The sequence below is a fragment of the Argentina silus genome (genome assembly GCF_951799395.1).
Source record: "Argentina silus genome assembly, chromosome: 2".
Taxonomy (NCBI): Eukaryota; Metazoa; Chordata; class Actinopteri; order Argentiniformes; family Argentinidae; genus Argentina; species Argentina silus.
The window spans coordinates 3,325,252-3,346,413 of NC_139656.1; the positions used below are offsets into that span (position 1 = coordinate 3,325,252).

At 43.5% G+C, this 21,162-nt stretch overlaps 1 protein-coding gene across 1 annotated transcript in view; it reads left to right on the plus strand.

Annotated features, from left to right (window-relative positions):
* LOC310801084 (ryanodine receptor 1-like) overlaps nucleotides 1-21,162 on the plus strand; it is a gene marked incomplete at its 5' end in the record, with an annotated part of 52,161 nt that overhangs the window by 28,604 nt on the left and 2,395 nt on the right. The window contains 35 exons of the mRNA XM_083665050.1: nucleotides 92-173; nucleotides 277-407; nucleotides 711-1,031; nucleotides 1,303-1,543; nucleotides 1,650-1,737; nucleotides 1,840-1,932; nucleotides 2,729-2,743; nucleotides 5,935-6,105; nucleotides 6,401-6,460; nucleotides 6,601-6,735; nucleotides 7,400-7,512; nucleotides 7,632-7,728; nucleotides 7,965-8,071; nucleotides 8,235-8,286; nucleotides 8,493-8,567; nucleotides 10,695-10,794; nucleotides 11,160-11,239; nucleotides 11,353-11,429; nucleotides 11,624-11,697; nucleotides 12,415-12,432; nucleotides 13,742-13,822; nucleotides 13,963-14,051; nucleotides 14,183-14,311; nucleotides 14,544-14,648; nucleotides 16,929-17,010; nucleotides 17,137-18,452; nucleotides 18,560-18,645; nucleotides 18,796-18,958; nucleotides 19,049-19,135; nucleotides 19,428-19,679; nucleotides 19,964-20,094; nucleotides 20,399-20,441; nucleotides 20,527-20,660; nucleotides 20,787-20,847; nucleotides 20,941-21,087. Of these exons, the coding sequence (XP_083521176.1) occupies nucleotides 92-173; nucleotides 277-407; nucleotides 711-1,031; nucleotides 1,303-1,543; nucleotides 1,650-1,737; nucleotides 1,840-1,932; nucleotides 2,729-2,743; nucleotides 5,935-6,105; nucleotides 6,401-6,460; nucleotides 6,601-6,735; nucleotides 7,400-7,512; nucleotides 7,632-7,728; nucleotides 7,965-8,071; nucleotides 8,235-8,286; nucleotides 8,493-8,567; nucleotides 10,695-10,794; nucleotides 11,160-11,239; nucleotides 11,353-11,429; nucleotides 11,624-11,697; nucleotides 12,415-12,432; nucleotides 13,742-13,822; nucleotides 13,963-14,051; nucleotides 14,183-14,311; nucleotides 14,544-14,648; nucleotides 16,929-17,010; nucleotides 17,137-18,452; nucleotides 18,560-18,645; nucleotides 18,796-18,958; nucleotides 19,049-19,135; nucleotides 19,428-19,679; nucleotides 19,964-20,094; nucleotides 20,399-20,441; nucleotides 20,527-20,660; nucleotides 20,787-20,847; nucleotides 20,941-21,087 (5,036 nt within the window). The remainder of the gene's footprint in view (nucleotides 1-91; nucleotides 174-276; nucleotides 408-710; nucleotides 1,032-1,302; nucleotides 1,544-1,649; nucleotides 1,738-1,839; nucleotides 1,933-2,728; nucleotides 2,744-5,934; nucleotides 6,106-6,400; nucleotides 6,461-6,600; nucleotides 6,736-7,399; nucleotides 7,513-7,631; nucleotides 7,729-7,964; nucleotides 8,072-8,234; nucleotides 8,287-8,492; nucleotides 8,568-10,694; nucleotides 10,795-11,159; nucleotides 11,240-11,352; nucleotides 11,430-11,623; nucleotides 11,698-12,414; nucleotides 12,433-13,741; nucleotides 13,823-13,962; nucleotides 14,052-14,182; nucleotides 14,312-14,543; nucleotides 14,649-16,928; nucleotides 17,011-17,136; nucleotides 18,453-18,559; nucleotides 18,646-18,795; nucleotides 18,959-19,048; nucleotides 19,136-19,427; nucleotides 19,680-19,963; nucleotides 20,095-20,398; nucleotides 20,442-20,526; nucleotides 20,661-20,786; nucleotides 20,848-20,940; nucleotides 21,088-21,162) is intronic.

The window sequence follows — 21,162 nt, forward strand, 5'->3', positions numbered from 1 at the left end:
AGGTCCATGTGATATTTGCTCTCTCTCACTCTCTCAAAGGCATGTGTTCCTTGCTGACTTTGCTAACCACATCTCTATTGCTGCTACTCAGTGGATGATCTCCAGATGTCATGCTACCGCATCATGTGCAGCATCTACTCCCTGGGCACGGTTAAGAATCCTCATGTTGAGAGGTGAGTCTGAAGCTGGGTGTGTGTTTGTTACAGTACAGCAATGAAGACATGGTCATCTGTGAGTGAGTGAGTGAGTGTGTATTTCTGGTCTTCTGCCCTGCAGACAGAGGCCTGCTCTGGGTGAGTGTCTGGCTCACCTGGCAGCTGCCATGCCTGTGGCCTATCTGGAGCCCAACCTGAATGAGTTCAATGCCTTCTCAGTTTACACCACCAAGACTCCTAGAGAAAGAGCCAGTGAGTTACCTTGTGATCCTCTGTGGTTTAGTTGGTAGAGCATGGCACTAACAACTCTTAGGTTGGGGGTTCGTTACCCGCTGGGACCATATGTACTGAAAAATATGCACTCACTGCAATGTAAGTCGCTTTGAATAAAAGCGTCAGGTAAATGGCATATATATATATATCTCTTTAGGTTTCTGAGTGCTTTCTCTCCTCCCTGCACTCTCTCTCACTCTCACTAACTCTCTTTCTCTATAGCTCTCTCTTTCTCTCTCTCTCTCCTTCGCTCACTGTCTCGTTTGTTCACTCTCTCCATAGTCTTGGGTCTTCCCAACGAGGTCCACGAGTTGTGCCAGGACATTCCAGAGCTCGACATTCTGCTGAAAGAGATCGGGGACTTGGCAGAGTCAGGTGCCCGTTACACAGAGATGCCCCACGTGATAGAGATCACGCTGCCCATGCTGTGTAACTACTTGCCTCGCTGGTGGGAGAAGGGTGTGGAAAACTTCCCTGAGATGGAGGGCCAGATCTGCACCGACGTCACCTCCGAGCACCTCAACCAGCTCCTGGGCAGCATCATGAAGATCGTGGTCAACAACCTGGGGATTGATGAGGCCTCGTGGATGAAACGACTGGCCGGTGAGGGTTTCTATGAAGCTTTAAAGCTGTGTGTGGATATTACCTGTGATGTATTGGAGGGTAAACCCAAGTAAACTCAGCTGACCCACCTTTTCTGCAAGGTCAATGTTATTTGCATTACGGTTTACCCACCTATTCAATCCATGGTGTTCATGGTTACGCACCCAGATTGTTTTTTTTTTTTTTTTTTTACCACAACATCCCTGGATATGACCATGTTTATATTCTTACAAGCTGGCCTCACCACCACCTTCCCTCCTCTTTTTCCTAGTATTCTCCCAGCCTATTGTGAGCAGGGCCAAGCCGGAGATGCTCAAGTCCCACTTCATTCCCACCATGGAGAAGCTGAAGAAGCGCGCAGGGAAGGTGGTGGCTGAGGAGGACCATCTGCGCATGGAGGGCAAGTCAGAGGGAGACGAGGAGGACGGCACCATCAGGGATGAGTTTGCTGTGCTCTGCAGGGACTTGTACGCTCTCTACCCACTTCTCATCCGCTATGTGGACAATAACAGGTACAGGACAAATACTGTACATGTCAGCGTCTTTGCTTACATGTGGCGTATTGATAAGCTGTCTCTTGGTTACTGGAACACTAAAGAGATGTCCACCGTTCTGCAGGGCGAGGTGGTTGACATGCCCAGACCCAGATGCAGAGGAGTTGTTCCGAATGGTCGGAGAGGTCTTCATCTTCTGGTCCAAATCTCATGTGAGTATGCTCCCTTGAAATAGATATGACAACTTGTTTCTTTCATCATACCTCCTGATTCATGCTCCTTCCCCACTTTCTCTCTCTTTTACGTCTCTGCAGAATTTCAAGCGAGAGGAGCAGAACTTTGTGGTGATGAATGAGATTAATAACATGTCTTTCCTCACTGCTGACAGCAAGAGCAAGATGAGCAAGGTGAGGCCATTACAGGACAGACCATCTGGTCCCTCTTATGCTGTAATACGCTGGAATAGGTGTTTTATCTGATAGATGTGCTGTTGAAGAATAGGGTAGCTGAGTGTTAATGAGACCAATAAATGACTGTACTTTCTATTGACAGTTTATGACAGCTGTCGATAGATTTTAGACTTTTGTGACATCTTAGAATGGACATGGCTGACCTAAACATATTTTGGTAGAATTTGAATTTCTGAAGGTTTAGTGCTCGTTATCGCTGCAGCAGTTAACAAACATATTTTTTGCAACTTTGTTCAAACTTTTGAATTGTTTTACTTAAAATATTATAATTTATAATGTTTTGTTTTCACCTACTTGTTTGTCAAATAATGTATGATATCCTCCTAACCGACTGTATAGCTAACCATGTTGAGTGTAACTTACCTATGAAAATTGGTGGTTCCTCTGCAAACTTTGTATCTGTGTAGCATGGTATTTTTTTATTATATAAGATCATTATATTGAATCATTCACAATAATCCAACTGTAAAAACAGAGACAGAAAGGCATCCCGCCCACGATCTTCACCAGGTATGGTGTGTCGGAGGACTAGCGTCAAGGACCTTTGATATAACATAATTGCTTTGTTTTTTTCATATCCACTTGAGAACTAAGAGAAGTTATTTCAGTACAGCACAGGCAGCATACAGTATGTTTCGTTAGTGAGTTCAGTTGCTATCTCAGGTGTGTTAACAGTGTTCTCTCTCTGACTGTCCCTTGTCCTCTTTTTTGTGTGTTGACGCTGGGTTTCTAGGCCGGGGACTCAGAGGTTAGACTTTATTTCTGCACGACCGCTGTGCTGACCGCATGGCACCTCACTTTGGGGGGCTTTTCATCAACCCCTCCGACACACTGGCACACGAGGCTGACACACCCAACACACACTAGCACATCCCAACACACACAACGCAACGCAACACAACAGTTGAAACTAGTGACAAATATGTAGTATGTACTGTAGATGCAGCTGTGTATGTCCTCTCAGTGACTTAATCCTTTGCTCTGCCGTGAACCGCCAATGGAAAGTCCAGGATTTGTCATGCTTATATTGGTACACTGGTGCATAGAAATAGAATGCTAAACAGTTGGAATGAAAAAAAGGCTTTCTAGGAGTCACTGATACTCTTTGGATCCAGTTACACTGTCAACATGGTACCCACCATTAACAGGCCCATGCTCACATACCGAGACAGTGACACACAATCTCCCAGTTAGACCACTTTCAATCTCACCCATAAATGTACTGATGTAGTGCTTACGTTTACCTACATAAACACGCTGTTTTTGACAGAGGGTGTGAGGTGACAGACAGACAGGAAGTGAGGACACATTTCCATCAGACATTTGCACCATTCTCATATATATAATATAGCACCCTTGGACGAAGGGGCAGGCCCTGGTAGTGAGCCCCCCCACAGTCGTCCTGCCAGTGTGTGAGGGGGGGAGTCTGGAGGCGTTTGATGAAAGTACTCTGCCGTAGAGTCGGGCTCATGGCACTAGGCTCCACCCCCAGGCCTTAGGCGATGGTGGGAGCACGGTGCCATCATCCTGCCGTTGAGTTTGCACTTTAGTTGTATTGATTGTAGTTGGGTGGGAGTCCTCCCTCCATGTCTTTTCTTTAATTTTCTGCTGGGGGTTGGTTGATCTGTAGCATTTGTAATGCAGCTCCCTCCCACCAGGGGGTGCTGTTTGTCCCCCTCTCTGTGCTCACTATTTACTACTCCTCCCTGTAGCCGCCATGTCAGATCATGGCTTAGTTTAGTTTCTATACTACTGTATCTTCCAGTCTCTACCCACCCACCACCCTTTAACCCCTGACCTGATACTATTGAATTTAACTGGACTGAAGCAGGTCTCTGGAAAAAGCTATATTAGTACCCCCCTGTAGGATGTTCTCAATCTGTGACTTTACCTCACCCCAATTTGTTTAATCAAACCTCTTTTCTAAAATCTCCCCTTAAAACCTTGCACCCACCTTCCTCTAAACTAGCCTTATTCATAACACATTCCTTGCATTGAAGTACTAGTTTGGAGAAGCGGTTGAATCTGCCCTGATTTATCTCTGGCACTACTACAATCCTGTCACTCTCACATACTCTCTCTCTCTCTTTCTCTCTCTCTCTCTCTCTCTCTCTCACACACACACACACACACACACACACACACAGCATAACTAGCGATGCTGCTTTACCATGGGTAGACGCAAGAATTTCCTTTTGCATGGTGAAGAACATCCTCAGATGTGAATAGCCACACCGTAGTTACTCAAACTGCTTCTGCTTAAAAGGAGCAGTCTACTTCTGAGGGTTACATGAGTCTCTCTTTCACATTTCACCACTGCAGATTCCCCTTAGTCCTTCAGTGCATTTTACCATTGCACATTCTCTGTTCTTAGGGCTTTGCATCCTTTCCTGTTCTGTGCGGTGGCCATTACTGTGGGGTCCTCTGTTATCTCCACTCCCATGGCCAACCTCAGCATGCTGTATGACACACACACACACACACACACACACACACACACACACACACACACACACACTCACACACACACACACACACACACACACACACACACACTCACTCTCAAGACATACAGTGTTAACACTCACAAGCTTGCGGGGTGACGTCGGGGAGAGCAGACAACATACAGTAATGTGCCCTAACAGAAACAGGACAGGAGAGCGGGAGGAGAGCACAGGGGCGATGGGACGTATCCCACGGACATGTCTTTGTTTTACTCGTGTGATTTGCTCGTTTGGTAACACCTTAGTCTGATCCTGTTTCCCATCAACATGATGCCACTAACAACAAAACTGTGTGTATTCAACGGGAGCTTTACTCTCCAACACCATGTAACATTCTCATTCTTCACGCGGTGGAGCGGGTGCAACAACAACAACAACAAAAAAGAAGCACTAAGAAGCACATGAGAAAGATGGTTGTTTTTAACCAATTGTTTTCAATTGAATGCTGGGTGAATTGTCACGTGAATGGAATGTGTGTCTGCATGTTTTTATCTGTGCCGGTTCATTGATTTCCTCTCCTACAGATTGTAATGTATTGTCCTTCCAGTTGTCCTCCCCAAAACCCACCACCTCCCACCCCAGCCCCCACCCTAGAGAATGACATCACTATCCCCACCCCTAAGCAGCAAAGAGTTTAGCAGCATTATGGTTCTGACATCCAGGGGGACCCTAGGTGGTAGAGAGTGAGCCTTAATCTGTTGATTGAAAGTTAACTATGCAGCAAGTTTACTATGGAGTATTAGATCACTAGTGACACAATGAAGTGCTGTTATGGTGGCATGTACCTGTGCTGAAGGTTTCGGGAGGCGTACATCCCTTCTGCTACGACAGTAGGGTATATTCATGGTATTGTGACAGTTCTAGGCTTGACAAGCCAAGTACAGTAGGGGGACATTTTTACACAGTTAATGAAGGCAGTAAAATCAGAAGAAGTGGTCACATCTGGGCTTGATGACTGGTATGATGATGAGAGCATGGTTTTAGTGCTGGAGTTTGCAGAAGGCTCATGTTCAGTATCAGTGCATCTTCATTTCTGTAAAACTGAGCTCGTTTGACAGGGTATATTTTTCCGAACTTATTTTTTGTTTTCCCGTTTTCACACAGCCGGCAGCTGGAGAGGTATTTTGGCGAATGTCTTTGTCGGATGCTATTGAATGTAATGTAATGTGAATTGTAGAAGTAGTCTCAGCTTTGTTGCAGTAATATTCATAATGATGCTTAGCATCATGGGAAAGAGGTAGACCAGGACTGTTATGGGAACATCATGTTACTGTAGTGATAGTGAATGTTGTGGCATTGAATCAGGGCTGTCATGGGTTCAATGCTAAGCGGTGTTAATTGATGGCTGTGGTACAGTGCCTCGCACGTCTTTAGTGGCTCCAACCGTGTATAAGATGACGTGTAATGCCTTTTGGTTCATCCTCAATCTCCCTAGGCTGGCGGCTCAGACGTGGAGCGTACCAAGAAGAAGAGACGAGGGGACCGTTACTCAGTGCAGACTTCACTTATTGTGGCTGCCCTGAAAAAGATGCTCCCCATCGGCCTCAACATGTGCTCCCCTGCTGACCAAGAGCTTATCAACCTAGCCAAGATCCGATACTCTTTGGTAGTGTGCCCACTGTCCTCTTAAAGAACTACCATAATAACTTCTACAGTGTAGGACTGTGAATATGCAGACTGTGGTGCACTCCTCATCTGATATGTGAAGGGATTTCCTTGATTCTTAAGTTGGCTGATTATTTGTGAAGTACAAGCAGAGTAATGTTTCTATAACACCATGTTTCTGACAAGTATATTCAGCTAATTCTGAAATGTAGTGGGTGCTGTACTGTTATCCCTCAAATAATGTCCAAAATGAATATCAAAAAGTGAAAATTACCAAAAGGTATTTCCTCTTTCAGAGAGACACAGATGAGGAAGTGAGGGAGTTCCTGCAAGCCAACCTGCATCTTCAAGGCAAGGTACGAGGGAGCTGTTTTGCTACTGATATGCTGCTGCAGCTGCTGCTACTGTTGTTGTTGTTGTTGATGCTGCTGTTGTTCATCAGTGTCCTGTGGTGTGTCCTACTGCTGCAGTGTGCTTGTGTCTGTGTTGACTGTAGGTAGAGAACCCGTCCATGCGCTGGCAGATGGCCTTGTATAAGGACATGGCAGGGAAAGCAGAGGATGCGGACGCTCCTGAGAAGGTGGTGAAGAGAGTGCAGGAGGTGTCTGCTGTGCTTTATCACATTGAGGTGGTGAGTACAGTACTCCCAGACCCACGACTAAGGCATCCATGTGATCCCACACTTGACACACTTACTTGATTTAAACCCTTTTCGTTGAGGAGCATAGGTCATTCACAAATGTTCTCCACCACTCTCTGTTTTGTGCAGAATAATAATGAAATTCCTTTTTATTTGCTGTGATTTTTATTAAATACAGCCCCCTGACTGGCTGTAATATCCAGCCCTCTGATTGGTTGTTACATACAGCCCTCTGATTGGCTGTTAAATAATGCATGGAACAGAATAAGGAATGGTGTCAAACACACGTTCCATTCCGTACATTACAATGAGCTCGACCTCAGATTTCTACCACCACAAGTTGTAGTGAGATTGTTTCTGTGCCAGTCAGTATGATGCCAATCCACTGATTAAAGTCAATGCCTGACTGTTTAATTGGTTGGAACTCAGTGATTGAAATAAAAAAATGTGATTGAAAAATGGTATTGATGCATATAGTTACAATACAAGCTTACAGTATATGGGATTGAAGGTCATTGCACATCTGTGAATGACCTGTGTGTGTGCACGTGGATTTGTACAGCAGCTTTTCACACTTTGAGTTGAGCCCCAAAAATGAAACTGAGAAAACTTCTCTTTCTGCTGTTTCTCCTCAAACTTCTCCTCTCTCACTTAGACGGAGCACCCTTTCAAATCTAAAAAGATGGTGTGGCACAAACTGCTGTCCAAGCAGAGACGCAAGGCTGTGGTCGCCTGCTTTAGGATGACGCCACTCTACAACCTCCCCAGGTGAGAGATACAGCGATCTATGCTCAGTTCAAACACACACATTATTGCAAACACTCATGCAAATACAGACTCAAACATCTATGTCAGAAAGCGTACCTCTTTCTTTGCCTGCTCATTAGGCATAGAGCGTCCAACATGTTCCTGGAAGGGTACAAACGCAACTGGATCCATACTGAGGGGTACTCCTTTGAGGACAGGATGATAGACGATTTATCTGTAAGTGAGCGCTCTATAGCAGACCTTACAGACTGAATATTACCTATTGTTGTTATTTTTCTGTCTGCTTGTCTTCTTTGATATTTCACTGCAATGTTGAGAGCTAGCTCGCAAAGTTAGCATTCCATTGCACCATTTACAACCTGTGCATATGAAGAATAAACTTGAATTTGATTTCAGTGAGTGTCTACCAGCGGATTTTTTTTCCCTCACACACCACACTCTCTCTATCACAGAAAGCCATGGCGCAAGAGGAGGAGGAGGAGGACGAGACAGAAACCAAGCCTGACCCCCTTCACCAGCTCATTCTGCATTTCAGCCGGACTGCTCTCACAGAGAAGAGGTGAGATTGGCCATTTCTCACTGACACGTTTCTCGATAGGGCTGAGAGTGCAGTAAGCACCAACAAAAGGCTTGTTTTTGGAGTTCAATACTATACAGTACGCCTCCCAAACTTTGGCCGGACGTGGCCTTACGGTAACTTCTGTGTTTTCTCTTTATTACAGTAAACTTGATACAGATTATCTATACATGGCATACGCTGATATTATGGCAAAGGTGAGTTCTCTTTGTTTGAGTCACTTTTATGATTTTTGGCACGTTTTGGTTGTTTGTACAGTGTGCATCATTTGTCAGCTCATATGAAAGGATGCCGTTACAGTATATTAGAAATGATCTAGTCTTGGTACTCTGGTAAATATGAAACTCCCAACCACATTTTCCCAGTAGTAACGTGTTTTTTCCCTTGCCTGTGTCTGCTTCAGAGCTGCCACCTTTGTGATGAGGACGAAGGAGGAGAGGAGGTGGAGCATGGGGCTGAGGATGAGATGTCCTTTGAGGTGCGACAGACAGAGCTGGTATGGGGAGACCAGGGGCAGGGGACGGGGACACACTGGAGCGGTAGCTCTTGACGCCTCGAGTGACCACATCAACCATCGCACATCACCCCCCGCGCCACCGTCTCTCTCATCACTGTCTTTTTATCTGTTTTCTCTGTTCTCTGTCCTTTTTGTTTCTGTGTGTTTCGCTTCAACCCTTTCTGGAGTTGCCCTTGCTTTTCTTCGCAGTAGTTAACGTTACGTTCCGTAGATGTTACATGACTCACAACTTCATCAGAAAAGCAACTTCTGTAGACCATACAAAAAAACATATGGACCGCTTTGAATGTGTTGACCTACCTGCTAAGCACGAGTATCCGTTCGTGAAAATTACCTTCGATTGAACTGCAAGCAAAAATTACATCTGGCAAGGAGAACGTGTTTACATGGGTAGATCAAAGTTGTTTACAGTAATGCTATCAAGATAATGCTTCCTCCATTCTTTTCTTTTGGACAACAATCTACATGTCTTATAGTATTTGACATATTTGGTCATGTATTTAGTATCTCTAAAGTGTGTAATTGGAAGGGAGTGGAGTAAACACTTCTGACAAATGGAGCATTAGCATGGAGGAGGCCATTAGTGAAGCTGTTAGCATTACTTCCACTCCTTCCCAAACCAAGTGGCTCTGGCTCGGTGGCTCATTGTCAGCCTACATCCTGTACGCCCTCTGTGTGCTGTATGGTCTGTCATTGCAGATTCACTCATTTGAATCTCTAACTGAACTGATCCTCTGTGTTTCTCACAAGGTAATCCACCACTGATCTTGGACTGATCTGTCTCTCCCTCTCTCTGTATGTTGCTGTTTTGTGTTCTCTCTCTCTCTCTCTGCATACCCCCTAACACCTGCATAGTAACACTTTCATCTCTATTAACTGAATGTGACTAATCAATGTTCCTTTCCATACTTACTTAGCGTATTGACAAATAGACTACAGTGAAAGCCGCTATCTTCTCCCAGACACATAGACAGACACTTACAAAAATACATTCACTGATAGGTACATACTGTTAGGTACACCTGATTCAGGAGTTATCGAAAGATCATATAATTTCCATTGGATTGGAAACTCTCAGTAAGTAATGTCAAGTACATCTGCACACACATACTGGGTAGACCATGGTTAGGCATACGCGGGTGGGTGGGTGGTGCTTTGGGTGGGTGTGGGTGGGTTAGGAGGGTGGTGTGGGTTGGTTAAGGGGTGGGAGTGGGTGGGTTAGGAGGGTGGGGTGCTGTGGGTGGGCAGAGGAATTCAGTTTGCTACTGATAAAGATGATATGTGTTTTTGTACTTCCTTGTACTTTGTTTTTATTAAGTATTGGGTTTAAAATGACCTTGAATATCAAATCTGGATATTTTTTATAAACCTTATATATATATATATATATACAGTACCTTATATGTTGCATTACATTAAAGTTAATGTGGTTCTGTGTCAAAGAAATGCTTGGGCTTGTTTGCACTGAATATGCCAAAGCATTTGTTTTAACAGAACTGCTTCTCTTTCAGGGCAGTGTAAAGTGTATGATACAGTATAAGACAATGCTGCACCAAGGGAGACACTGTGGTTAATCAGTAAAAACCTGTATGGTCCTTAGCAATGGCTACCACTGCAGCATGCAAGATCATCAGGGCTATTTGCTGTAGTCTAACGTTTGTTCCAGTCAGCAAACGTGAAGAAGTAGTGTAACGACTCCATGACTAATTAACTGGGGTGAAAGAATGAGTGTGAAAGCTAGGCAGTTAATTAGCCATAGAGGTACAGTAAGCAAGTGTTGTGGAAGGGGCTATTTATCCCTCCAATGAGAGAATAGGGGCAATAAAGTAATGAGAAAGACCTTGAATGCAAGCATTGAAATTGATTTTCGACAATAAATGATGACAAACAATTCCCTATTAAAATGATTCTAAATACAGTAGATGTACCACATGAACAAATCTAAATTATTGAGAGAGAGGGAGAAGGTGGTGGATGTCAAGGAGAATGTACAGTACAGACAGCGAGGGACCAGTATGAATGCAGAGTGACTGCGGGGTGGGATATGTGAACAACGGGACGCAGTCATAACTTCTACGTCCATCACAGGAAAAAGAGATGGAGAAACAGAGGCTCCTGTACCAGCAGTCCCGACTACACAACCGTGGAGCAGCAGAGATGGTCCTGCAAATGATCAGTGCCTGCAAAGGTACAGTGCATATTAGTGGAGGTAGAAATCGTAGGACGGGCTCATTACAAAATGACTGTCCTCAGATTTCTACCTCAGCTGGTGTATACCCCATGTCTGCTTTTACAGTGCAAGCATTCATCTCAATATCTCTGCATTGTGGCACTACAGTATGTGACTACGCTGCTGTACAGTACATACTGTAGCATTCAAATACCCTATTCAAGTACCCTATTCAAGCATTCAAATACCCTATTCAAGTACCCTATTCAAGCATTCAAATACCCTATTCAAGTACCCTATTCAAGCATTCAAATGCCCTATTCAAGTACCCTATTCAAGCATTCAAGTACCCTTTTTTCACCTGTAACTTGTGTTCTGTCCAGGTGAGACTGGCTGCATGGTGTCCTCCACCCTTAAGCTGGGCATCTCCATCTTAAACGGGGGCAACTGTGAGGTTCAACAGGTAAAATAGAGCCTGTGGTTGCTCTCATTACACCGTATGACTGTACATTTGAAATGACGAGATAAGACTCCAGATACTGTATATGAATGAATGTCCTCACCGTCTGTTCGCAGAAAATGCTTGAGTACCTGAAGGACAAGAAGGATGTGGGCTTCTTTTTGAGTGTCCAGGCTTTAATGCAGACTTGCAGGTCAGTCTTCACTCTTGGAATGCTCTGTCTTTAGTATCTTTTTTTAAAGATTTGTAGTAGTATAGTTTATATTTAACTGATTACAAAATGTCATGAGTGGTTGAAAAGGGAACCAATGACTTATACGGTATGAAGCTTAATAAAGGGGTGACGACTGTATCTATTCCTAAGCATATTGTTGTTTGTCGTTGTAGTGTCCTGGACCTCAACGCCTTTGAGAGGCAGAACAAGGCAGAGGGGCTGGGCATGGTGTCAGAGGAGGGCACAAGTAAGTCTCTGAAGCCCTGAGCACACTAGTAGAGTATCAGCTACCCCTCTCACTGCTGTAATACAGTTCAGTAGTGACAGGGATTGACTTGATATTCCAATTAAATATGAATACATACATGTAGAGCAAGTAGAGACTGAAAGAGTGCAACGTGAAGATGAAAAGGGAGATGAAAAATGTACAGTACTCTATTTACAGTGCATTTTAAGCTTATGTATGGGCCTATAGTCACTGAGTAATAGTTCCTCCCCTTCATTCCTCGTCTTCTGAATTTTCAGTAGAAGTCACCTCCAGACACTGCTGCCCAATGCTGATTGAATGAGGGATGTGTTGACCTAACCGTTTCCTTTTGTCAGCTCTAACACTTTGTCCGTTGAGTTGGTGATTTCAATTCACAGTGTGCCTTTATGGTTTCTTGTCTAGTATGTTGTCCTGCTAATATTCTGTAATGTTCACACTCATGATCTTTCATTGTAGAATGTCCATAGATAGATAGATAGATTTCCTGCTACCTAATTCTTCTGTATTGTAATGGTGAATTCCATTTGTTGTTATTGACAATGGAATGTTGTTAATCACCCCAACCAACTACTAAATCGTCTACTCTGTTGTCAACTCACTGCCCCTCTCTTTCCCTGCCCCCCCCCCCCCCCCCCCTTCCACAACCTTCCTCCCTTCCCTCTTCATCCTCCTATTCCCTCCTTTCTTGCTCCTCAGATATGAAGCTAGAACGGGGTAAATAATACCTCTGTCCCTCTGTTTCTCGCTCTTTCTGTTCTCTGTCCCTGTCCCTGTCCCTTCATCACCTTTTAGCTCTGTTTAATTCTCTGGTGTTGTGGAGCCTAATTGTATTACGTTTGACACTCAAGGTTTTTATGAAATAATCTTTTCAGTCATGTGATTTTTTGAGAACACATTCCTTAAAAGTAAGTGCAAACTTACAGTATTTAAAACATCAATAATAATAAAGCCTTAGCAACAGAAAATGACTCAAAAGTATCCTTGAGTGTCTCACCACAGATCTACTGGAATTCCAAAGCTCAGTGTTTAATATTGTTCACGATTACTGTACCTCTTTAGCAACCATACTGTTCATGCAGTAGATATTATATGTGTTTATACAGTAGCAAGCATTTATGCGTACAAAATTATAGCGACATCTGAATCTACCTACTGTACATCACTATGTATACCCACAATCCCCTATTCATAAACCCCCTCTGTCAGCCTCACCCCTGTCAAACCTCACATGACTCACACTGTAATCCCTCCCAAAATTACATCAACCCTTCACCTTTTCACCTGGCTTGGACAGTACTCCAAACACTGTGCCTCTCAACTCACTTGGCTGAGTCAGAGGAGTACAGTAGGTCTGTGTTGTTGCATGAATGTGTGTCTAATTACTGATTGAGGAACTGTTAGGGTCAACTTTTCTTTGTCTGTGCAGTTGTTTGTCTGTTTACATTGATGTCCATTGTGTCTATACATGTTAATGTGTACCTTTATGTGTGTAGCTATATTGTGTGTTTCTCTATGTGTTTAGTATGTATGTGAAATAATAGAACATTATTTTTGCTGTTTGTGTGTCTGAAGATACAGAATATCTTGGTCTACCCTTTCCTTGAGTTATTTATTGATATAATCACAGAATATGGGTATATAACCATAACTAATACTGAGGCTAAAATTCATACTGTTTCCCTGTACAAAATGATTTCCGATCAGTAAGAAGGACAGTCTAAAGGGGTTTTTTGCAGCTTCAGTGTTTACTAAGAACAAATAACAGTTAAGTTAATCCAGTTATTACTACTGATACGACACTAGATGTGAAGGATGACAGTGACATCATCACATTCACCTTATTACTGCAAACATGTGTGCTTCCCATCGTGCACACTGGCTAACACACTGATGAAGGGCGCCTGTCCACTATACGATATACTATAAAGCCTCCACTGTGTGCAGATGCAGTATAACCAGCAACCTGACACCCCCCTCTCTGAGAGACCACCCTGACGCTCTCCATCCTTCTCTCTCCCTCCAGGTGAGAAAGTCATGGCGGATGATGAGTTCACCTGTGATCTCTTCCGCTTCTTGCAGCTGCTTTGTGAGGGCCACAACAATGGTAAGATTCATGATACAGTACAAATGAGAGAGAGAGAGAGACAGAGACTTCCAACACAGTTAGGTGGTGACAGGGAGGGATTACTGTGAATGGACCCATTGCGGGAAGTCTGCCTGAGTGGATGTCTCTTTTTGCTCCAGATTTCCAGAACTACCTGCGGACACAGACAGGCAGCACCACCACCATCAACGTCATCATATGCACTGTCGATTACCTCCTCCGACTGCAGGTACCGTAGAGTGGGCACTCTGATTACTGGTGACAAACATCTGTCAATTAGATACTGTACAGTGAATTATGGTATTATCCCGGTCACCCTGCTCATATCATTTCTCTCTCTCTCTCTCGCTCTCTCTCAAGGAGTCCATCAGTGATTTCTACTGGTATTACTCTGGAAAGGAGATCATCGATGAGCCAGGCAAGAGGAACTTCTCCAAGGCCATGACAGTGGCCAAACAGATCTTCAACAGTCTGACTGAGTACATTCAGGTCAGCCGACAGTAAAACACACTCTCTTCGGCTGTCCCTCTGTGGAAAGGGTTCAACATGGAACCCGAAAGGGTTCTTTAAAGGGTTTTCCCACAGGGAGAGCTGAAGAACCCCTTTTGGTTCTAGGTAGCACCTTCCACAGTCCACTGTCTCTGTGTTAGTCCTTCTGGTTAGACCTGTGTGTGGATGTAACTGTTGTTGTGTGTGACTCTGCCTTGTGTGCCACCTCCAGGGCCCATGCACAGGCAACCAGCAGTCCCTGGCCCACAGCAGGCTGTGGGATGCAGTGGTGGGCTTCCTCCACGTCTTTGCGCACATGATGATGAAGCTGGCGCAGGTATGAGCTGGACCTCCACACGATAGTCGCCACATGTTTCATACTCAACATCTGTCACCAGACAGAGAAAACACAATAGCTATACACATACTGGACCTCATACAGTAAACACAAGTTGATTTTAATGTGCATGAGGAAAATACATTGTTAGTATTTCATACACACATATACACACACATTAGTTATGTAAATATACACAAACATATGTACATGTTGCAAGTATACACTGCTCGCTGTGCACAAAATACACTATCAAATTGCAACTATAGTTCATGGTATAGGCTATTTTGTGCACTTTTAGTAGAGGATTGTGGTTTCACATATCTAAGTGATTTGTGCTACCATTGCAGGGGTGCAAATTTGCTCTGAACTTACACATGCATTTAACAAACACCTTTCAAGCCAACTGCTTGAATAATTTTGTTGCACTGTTTGACTGATAAGTGTAAATTTCTGGTCTAAAAAGATGTCCATGTAGTAGTTTGTAGAAACTGAATCTGGAATGGTGAACTAAATCTTATTGTGATGCTCAAACAAACCCCTGTTACATGACAGTGTCCTCTCTTACTTCCATGCACACAGGAATCACCCTCACCGATATCTCCTCATGCACTTTCTCTTTACCTGACACTCACATAATTATCCACTGGCTTGCAGGCACACCACATCAATTACTGTAGTACACTATTGTGCAGTGGTACTCCTTTTAAATCAAGAAAGTAAAGCTCTTTTTGTAACCATTCTGTAATTATTAATTAAGTAAATATTTGATTATTTGATTGATAGCTGTGCTATGATAAAATCTAATGGTGTATTTTAATTGGTAACAGTACCTTACGAGCATTGCTGTAGCCAACAGTAAACAGACACCATGTTTACAGACATGTGGCAAAAGCAATTTGAAATGCAACACTGTTTTTCCTCTGAGATAATGATCATTTAAACTGTCTTTCACATGGTCTGCAGGGTAAAGTATGTATTCATTTTATTTATTTATTTATCTAAGTGATTGGTGTTTACCAGTTTGTCCTTATTGCTCCCTGGTTTCTTTTTTCAGTTGTTGTTTTATACTCACCTGCATTTAAATCTGGAATAAGAACTAGATATGGATTTGTTGAGGAAATGTTTGGAATTTATTTAAGAAATGTTCACTTTACTGATGGCAGTGAAACATGTCTCAAAAACAATGTAGACGTAAAAAAATATTGCTCTTTATGTAGTAAAAAGAGCTAATTTGTTTAACAACGTTAAATGCAGGATATATAAGAGATTCTCATTCCAGACTTAGCTCATGGTCCACATCAGGGATCAAATACTGTAGGAAAGTGATACTATATACTTAAAAGCAGGTGACTTTAAAACGACCTGAGAAAAGGGCCAGCCCTTTAACCACCCCTGATGGAGTATACACTTTAATCTGACACCCACTCTGTGTGCACTCATTTAACAGGGGTTAGAAATATGTGGAATTTTGCCCTGTGCGTACATGCATTTGACCGCTTGTGCATATGCTGTTAATTTCTGATATGTTGCTTTCTGACTAACTCTAACATTATTCCAGTTTAAAACTGCATGCTACCGGAACCCTTAACATTTTGTGTAAAATGTATATTTTTTAACATGAATTAACTCTTTAAAAATACTTTGACCAATTTTACAGAGAAAAGCCAAGTTAAAATACTTGGGTAAAATCTCTGGTGCTTCTAATAATTTAAATATTTATGATAACATATTTGAAATGTGTATTTCATTGAAATGCAAGCAAAGGAACATCTATGAGGTAGAGGTAAGGTGATCTCCCACTAATCTTCACCCTCTCCTGTCTCCATGGTGGGTATGCTCAAATTCACACATTTACTGTACATCTTTCTCCTCATTTAGATAGAAGTGTTGTACTGTACCAATTCATAATCCCAGATATTTCATGAAATTGGAAGCTTACCTCTCCTTAGAAAGTGCTTAGAAAAGTTACAATATGGCTTTCAAGAATGGTAATGTAGACTGCATAGATTGTTACATGAATTAGGAATCTCATCGTGCTGGTGACATTAGTGATTGGTATTTGGCCAAATCCTCTCCACATGGGTTAGGTCCATCCCTTTTACGAATGTCTCAATGCATGAGGACTGTACTTCGAGACTCACCAGCAATGTGAGATTCCAGTGACAAAATAATTCATTATTTGAGTCTAAAAGTGAGTCTACAGGCCTGAAATGTACAGTAGTCACAGTGGATGTCATTGTTGTGAGGTGCTGTGTATGCGTTTGTGTTGTGTTCTAGGACTCCAGCCAGATTGGTCTGCTAAAGGAGCTGCTAGATCTCCAGAAAGACATGGTGGTTATGCTGCTGTCTCTACTAGAGGGTAAAATAACCTTTATTTGATTATAGAATGTATATGTACTCTATCTCTTTCATTATTAGGGGATCCGAATAAAGAATATCTCTGACCTATTTTTACGATCGACTTCCATGTTTTGCCATGTTTCAGGTAATATTGTGAATGGCACCATTGCACGACAGATGGTGGACATGCTTGTGGAGTCCTCCAGCAATGTGGAGATGATCCTCAAGTTCTTTGACATGTTCCTCAAGCTGAAGGACATCACAGCATCAGATGCCTTCCGTGATTATGTCACCGACCCCCGAGGACTGATTTCCAAAAAGGACTTTCAGAAGGCCATGGACAGCCAGAAACAATACTCCTGCTCGGAGATCCAGTTCCTGTTGTCCTGCTCAGAGGCTGACGAGAATGACATGATCAACTACGAGGAGTTTGCCAACCGCTTCCAGGAGCCAGCTAAAGATATTGGATTTAACATTGCAGTGTTGCTGACTAACTTGTCTGAACATGTGCCTCATGACACTAGGCTACAGAACTTCCTGGAGCAGGCAGAGAGTGTGTTGAACTACTTCCGCCCCTTCCTAGGGCGCATAGAGATCATGGGTGCTAGCAGGAAGATTGAGCGTATTTACTTTGAGATCAGTGAGGTGAATCGCAGACAGTGGGAGATGCCCCAGATCAGAGAATCTAAACGGCAGTTCATATTTGACGTGATCAATGAGGGTGGAGAGAGTGAGAAGATGGAGTTCTTTGTCAACTTCTGCGAGGACACCATCTTTGAGATGAACATTGCCACACAGATTTCCGAAGTAGAGGAGGAAGAGAAAGGGGAGGATGACGATGAGATGCCTGAAAGTGGAGGGGAGGGTGGAGGAGCAGGTGGTGCTGGAGATGAAGGGGGCAACGGAGAGGAAGTGGAGCCAGAGTCAAGCTCTGCCTTTGCTGACTTCATCAACAGCACATTGAACTTCTTGAGTATCTTCACCTTCCGTAACCTCCGCAGGCAGTACCGCAGGGTGAGAAAAATGACCATCAAGGAGATAGTGGTGGGTCTGGCCACCTTCTTCTACACCATCCTGGTAGGAATCCTGCTCTTCGTCTACAGTGTATGTAAGGGCTTCTTCCTGCTCATCTGGGCAACTCTGTTTGGAGGTGGCCTGGTGGAGGGAGCTAAGAACATCACAGTGACAGAGATCCTGGCCAGCATGCCAGACCCCACGCAGGACGAGGTGCATGGAGACCTCCCTGGGGAGCCTGGGACTGGGGAGGAGCAGGAGGCAGGTCATGGGGTGACTGACCCCATGGACACGGGTGGAGGAGAAGAGGAGGAGGAGGATAATCAAGACAAGGAGGGGGGGAGGGCAGCAGGTGCCGATGCCCCTGGTGGACTTGGAGACATGGGCATTGAGGCCACTGTTGAGCCTCCAACTCCCGAGGGCACTCCTTTGACCAGGAGGAAACAGGTGAGGTGCTTTTCTGCTAAAGCAGGGTGATTATACTGTAGGTGCATAATATCAATGTAGCTAATATCAATGTATTGATACTAATGACCTTCTTGTCTGATTGACAGCCACCAGAGGAGGCTGCTGCTGCAGGACAGAGCCCCCCTGAACCCCCTGTCGTAGAGGAGCCTCCTCCAGAGCCTGAGAAGGCTGAGTAAGTACAACACTGTACCTCAAGCCATGTTCACATCTAGATGAACCTGTTACCACTCTCTCATCCTCAGATCCCCTCCTCGTGAACCATATGTGCTTTAATGTTGTGGGAAAACGTGCAAAAAAGAGCACACTGTTACTTTATTTTCAGCACTGAAAATGGAGAGAAGACAGAGAAGGAAGCTGAGACCAAAGAAGAGAAGCCGCCAAAGGCCGCCAAGGAAATGAAGGCTGCCAAGAAGGAAAAGAAACCGACCAAGCATAGAGGGTTTGACCTCTGGACTGAGCTGGACATCCAAAGGAACAAATTTCTGGTTAGGCATTAGGCAGACATTCTTTAAAAGGTTTAAAATTACGCTGTCTACCTACAACTGATTGATAATAATACTTTCTTTCTTTTCTAGAATTACCTCTCAAGGAACTTTTACAATCTACGTTTTCTGGCCCTTTTCATCGCTTTTGCCCTGAACTTCATTCTGCTATTCTACAAGGTCAAAAAATGCTTTCATAATCTTAGCCCTCTTTTTGTCATGCAGTGTTTGCAGTGCTGCATTTTAGACACCAATACTGTAGGTCTAAATATGAAACATTGGATTGTCATTTGATTGGAATTATACTTATGTGCTACAGTATACTTTACTTTGACTATCTACTCCAAGGCAAGGCGATTGGTCACATGGGGTGTCCTATACATTACACACAAAATAGATCGAAGGATGTTTGTTGTGATGTTGATTGTGTCATGTGTTTGTACTGCTGGCCCTATGCTTGTTGACTGGGCAGGTGTCAGACAGTCCCCCAGGAGAGGGAGATGATCTTGAAGGCTCAGGGATGTTTGAGGGCAGTGGCTTGTTTGAGGGCTCAGCCGAGGAGGCAGAAGGATCTGGTGTGGAAGAAGGAGAGGACGAGGAGGAGAGCCAGGTTTACTTCTTCCTGGAGGAGAGCACTGGCTACATGCAACCAACCCTCTCTTTCCTTGCCACCCTGCATACCATCATCAGCTTCATCTGCATCATTGGCTACAACTGTCTCAAGGTTAGTCTCACAGATACTCACACCCAATTGACCCTTAGGCCTGGCAGTTCCTAGAATTCTTCACCATATATATATATATATATATATAATATATGACATTTAGGTGACGCTTTTATCCAAAGCGACTTACATTGCAGTGAGTACATACATTTCAGTATATATGGAAACCACCAAGGAAATAAGTTAGATATCTGTGAATTATATAACATATATGAAGTACTGTATGTGTATACAGTATGTGTACAGCGCAATGACCAAAGATAATTTGTATTTATTCCTCTTAGATTCCACTGGTCATCTTCAAGAGAGAGAAGGAGCTGGCAAGGAAGCTGGAGTTTGATGGTCTTTACATCACAGAGCAGCCTGAGGATGATGACATCAAAGGCCAGTGGGACAGACTGGTCCTCAACACACCGTAAGTGTAGATAGATAGATAGAAACTTTATTTATCCCTAGGGGAAATTCAGACAAGTGTGGACAGACAAGCTCAACTGGACGTATCCAAATACACTATGTGGCGGTTTCCTGGAAATAGTTTAATTTAAATCAGGATTTGGCCTAAAGCTAAAAAAGTGGATTTCTGAAACAGTGCTTGCTGGACTAAAATAAGTAAGGGTTAATCAGATGGTCTGTGTGAGGTTGCCTCTGTAAAAATAGAGGGAGGAATCTGAGATTATAGTATGCTGCTCATCCCATTTCTACTTTCTACTTACTCACAGATCTTTCCCAAACAACTACTGGGACAAGTTTGTTAAGAGAAAGGTAAGATACTTTTTTGCTGCTACCTGTGTGGTACTGTAGGTTGATCTCTGAATGGGATGATTATACAGTATGTCTGTGTGTCCAGGTATTGGATAAGTACGGAGACATTTACGGCAGAGAGAGGATTGCAGAGCTGTTAGGCATGGATTTAGCCTCACTGGACGTCAGTCAACAACACGAGAAGAAGACAGGGGAACCTGACAATTCCGTGTTTACCTGGTACAGCGTTGTTTTATCAAATCAACAATGTTCTACTGTGCCACTCAAGGTTATAGGAAGGTCAAATATTATTTAGTTTTTTTTGTCCTATTATTTTATCTTAGTAAAATCCTCCATGTTTTTCAGGCTTACCTCAATTGACATCAAGTACGTGATCTGGAAATTTGGAGTTGTGTTTACAGACAATGTAAGAAGGTTTTTTCTATGGCTATCTTGATCAAATGTCTGTCTCTTTGGTGGGTTTAATACAAACTGAATATTAATCTGATCCTTGTTCTAGACTTTCCTCTATCTGTGTTGGTACCTGGTGATGTCTTTGCTTGGACATTACAACAACTTCTTCTATGCCTGTCACTTACTGGACATTGCCATTGGTGTCAAAGACCTGCGTACGATCCTGGCCTCAGTCACCCACAATGGAAAGCAGGTATGAGCTGAAATACTTTCACACCCTCCATGTTTTGTGAATGTGCTGGTACTACTCATTCCTGTTTCCCCTCTG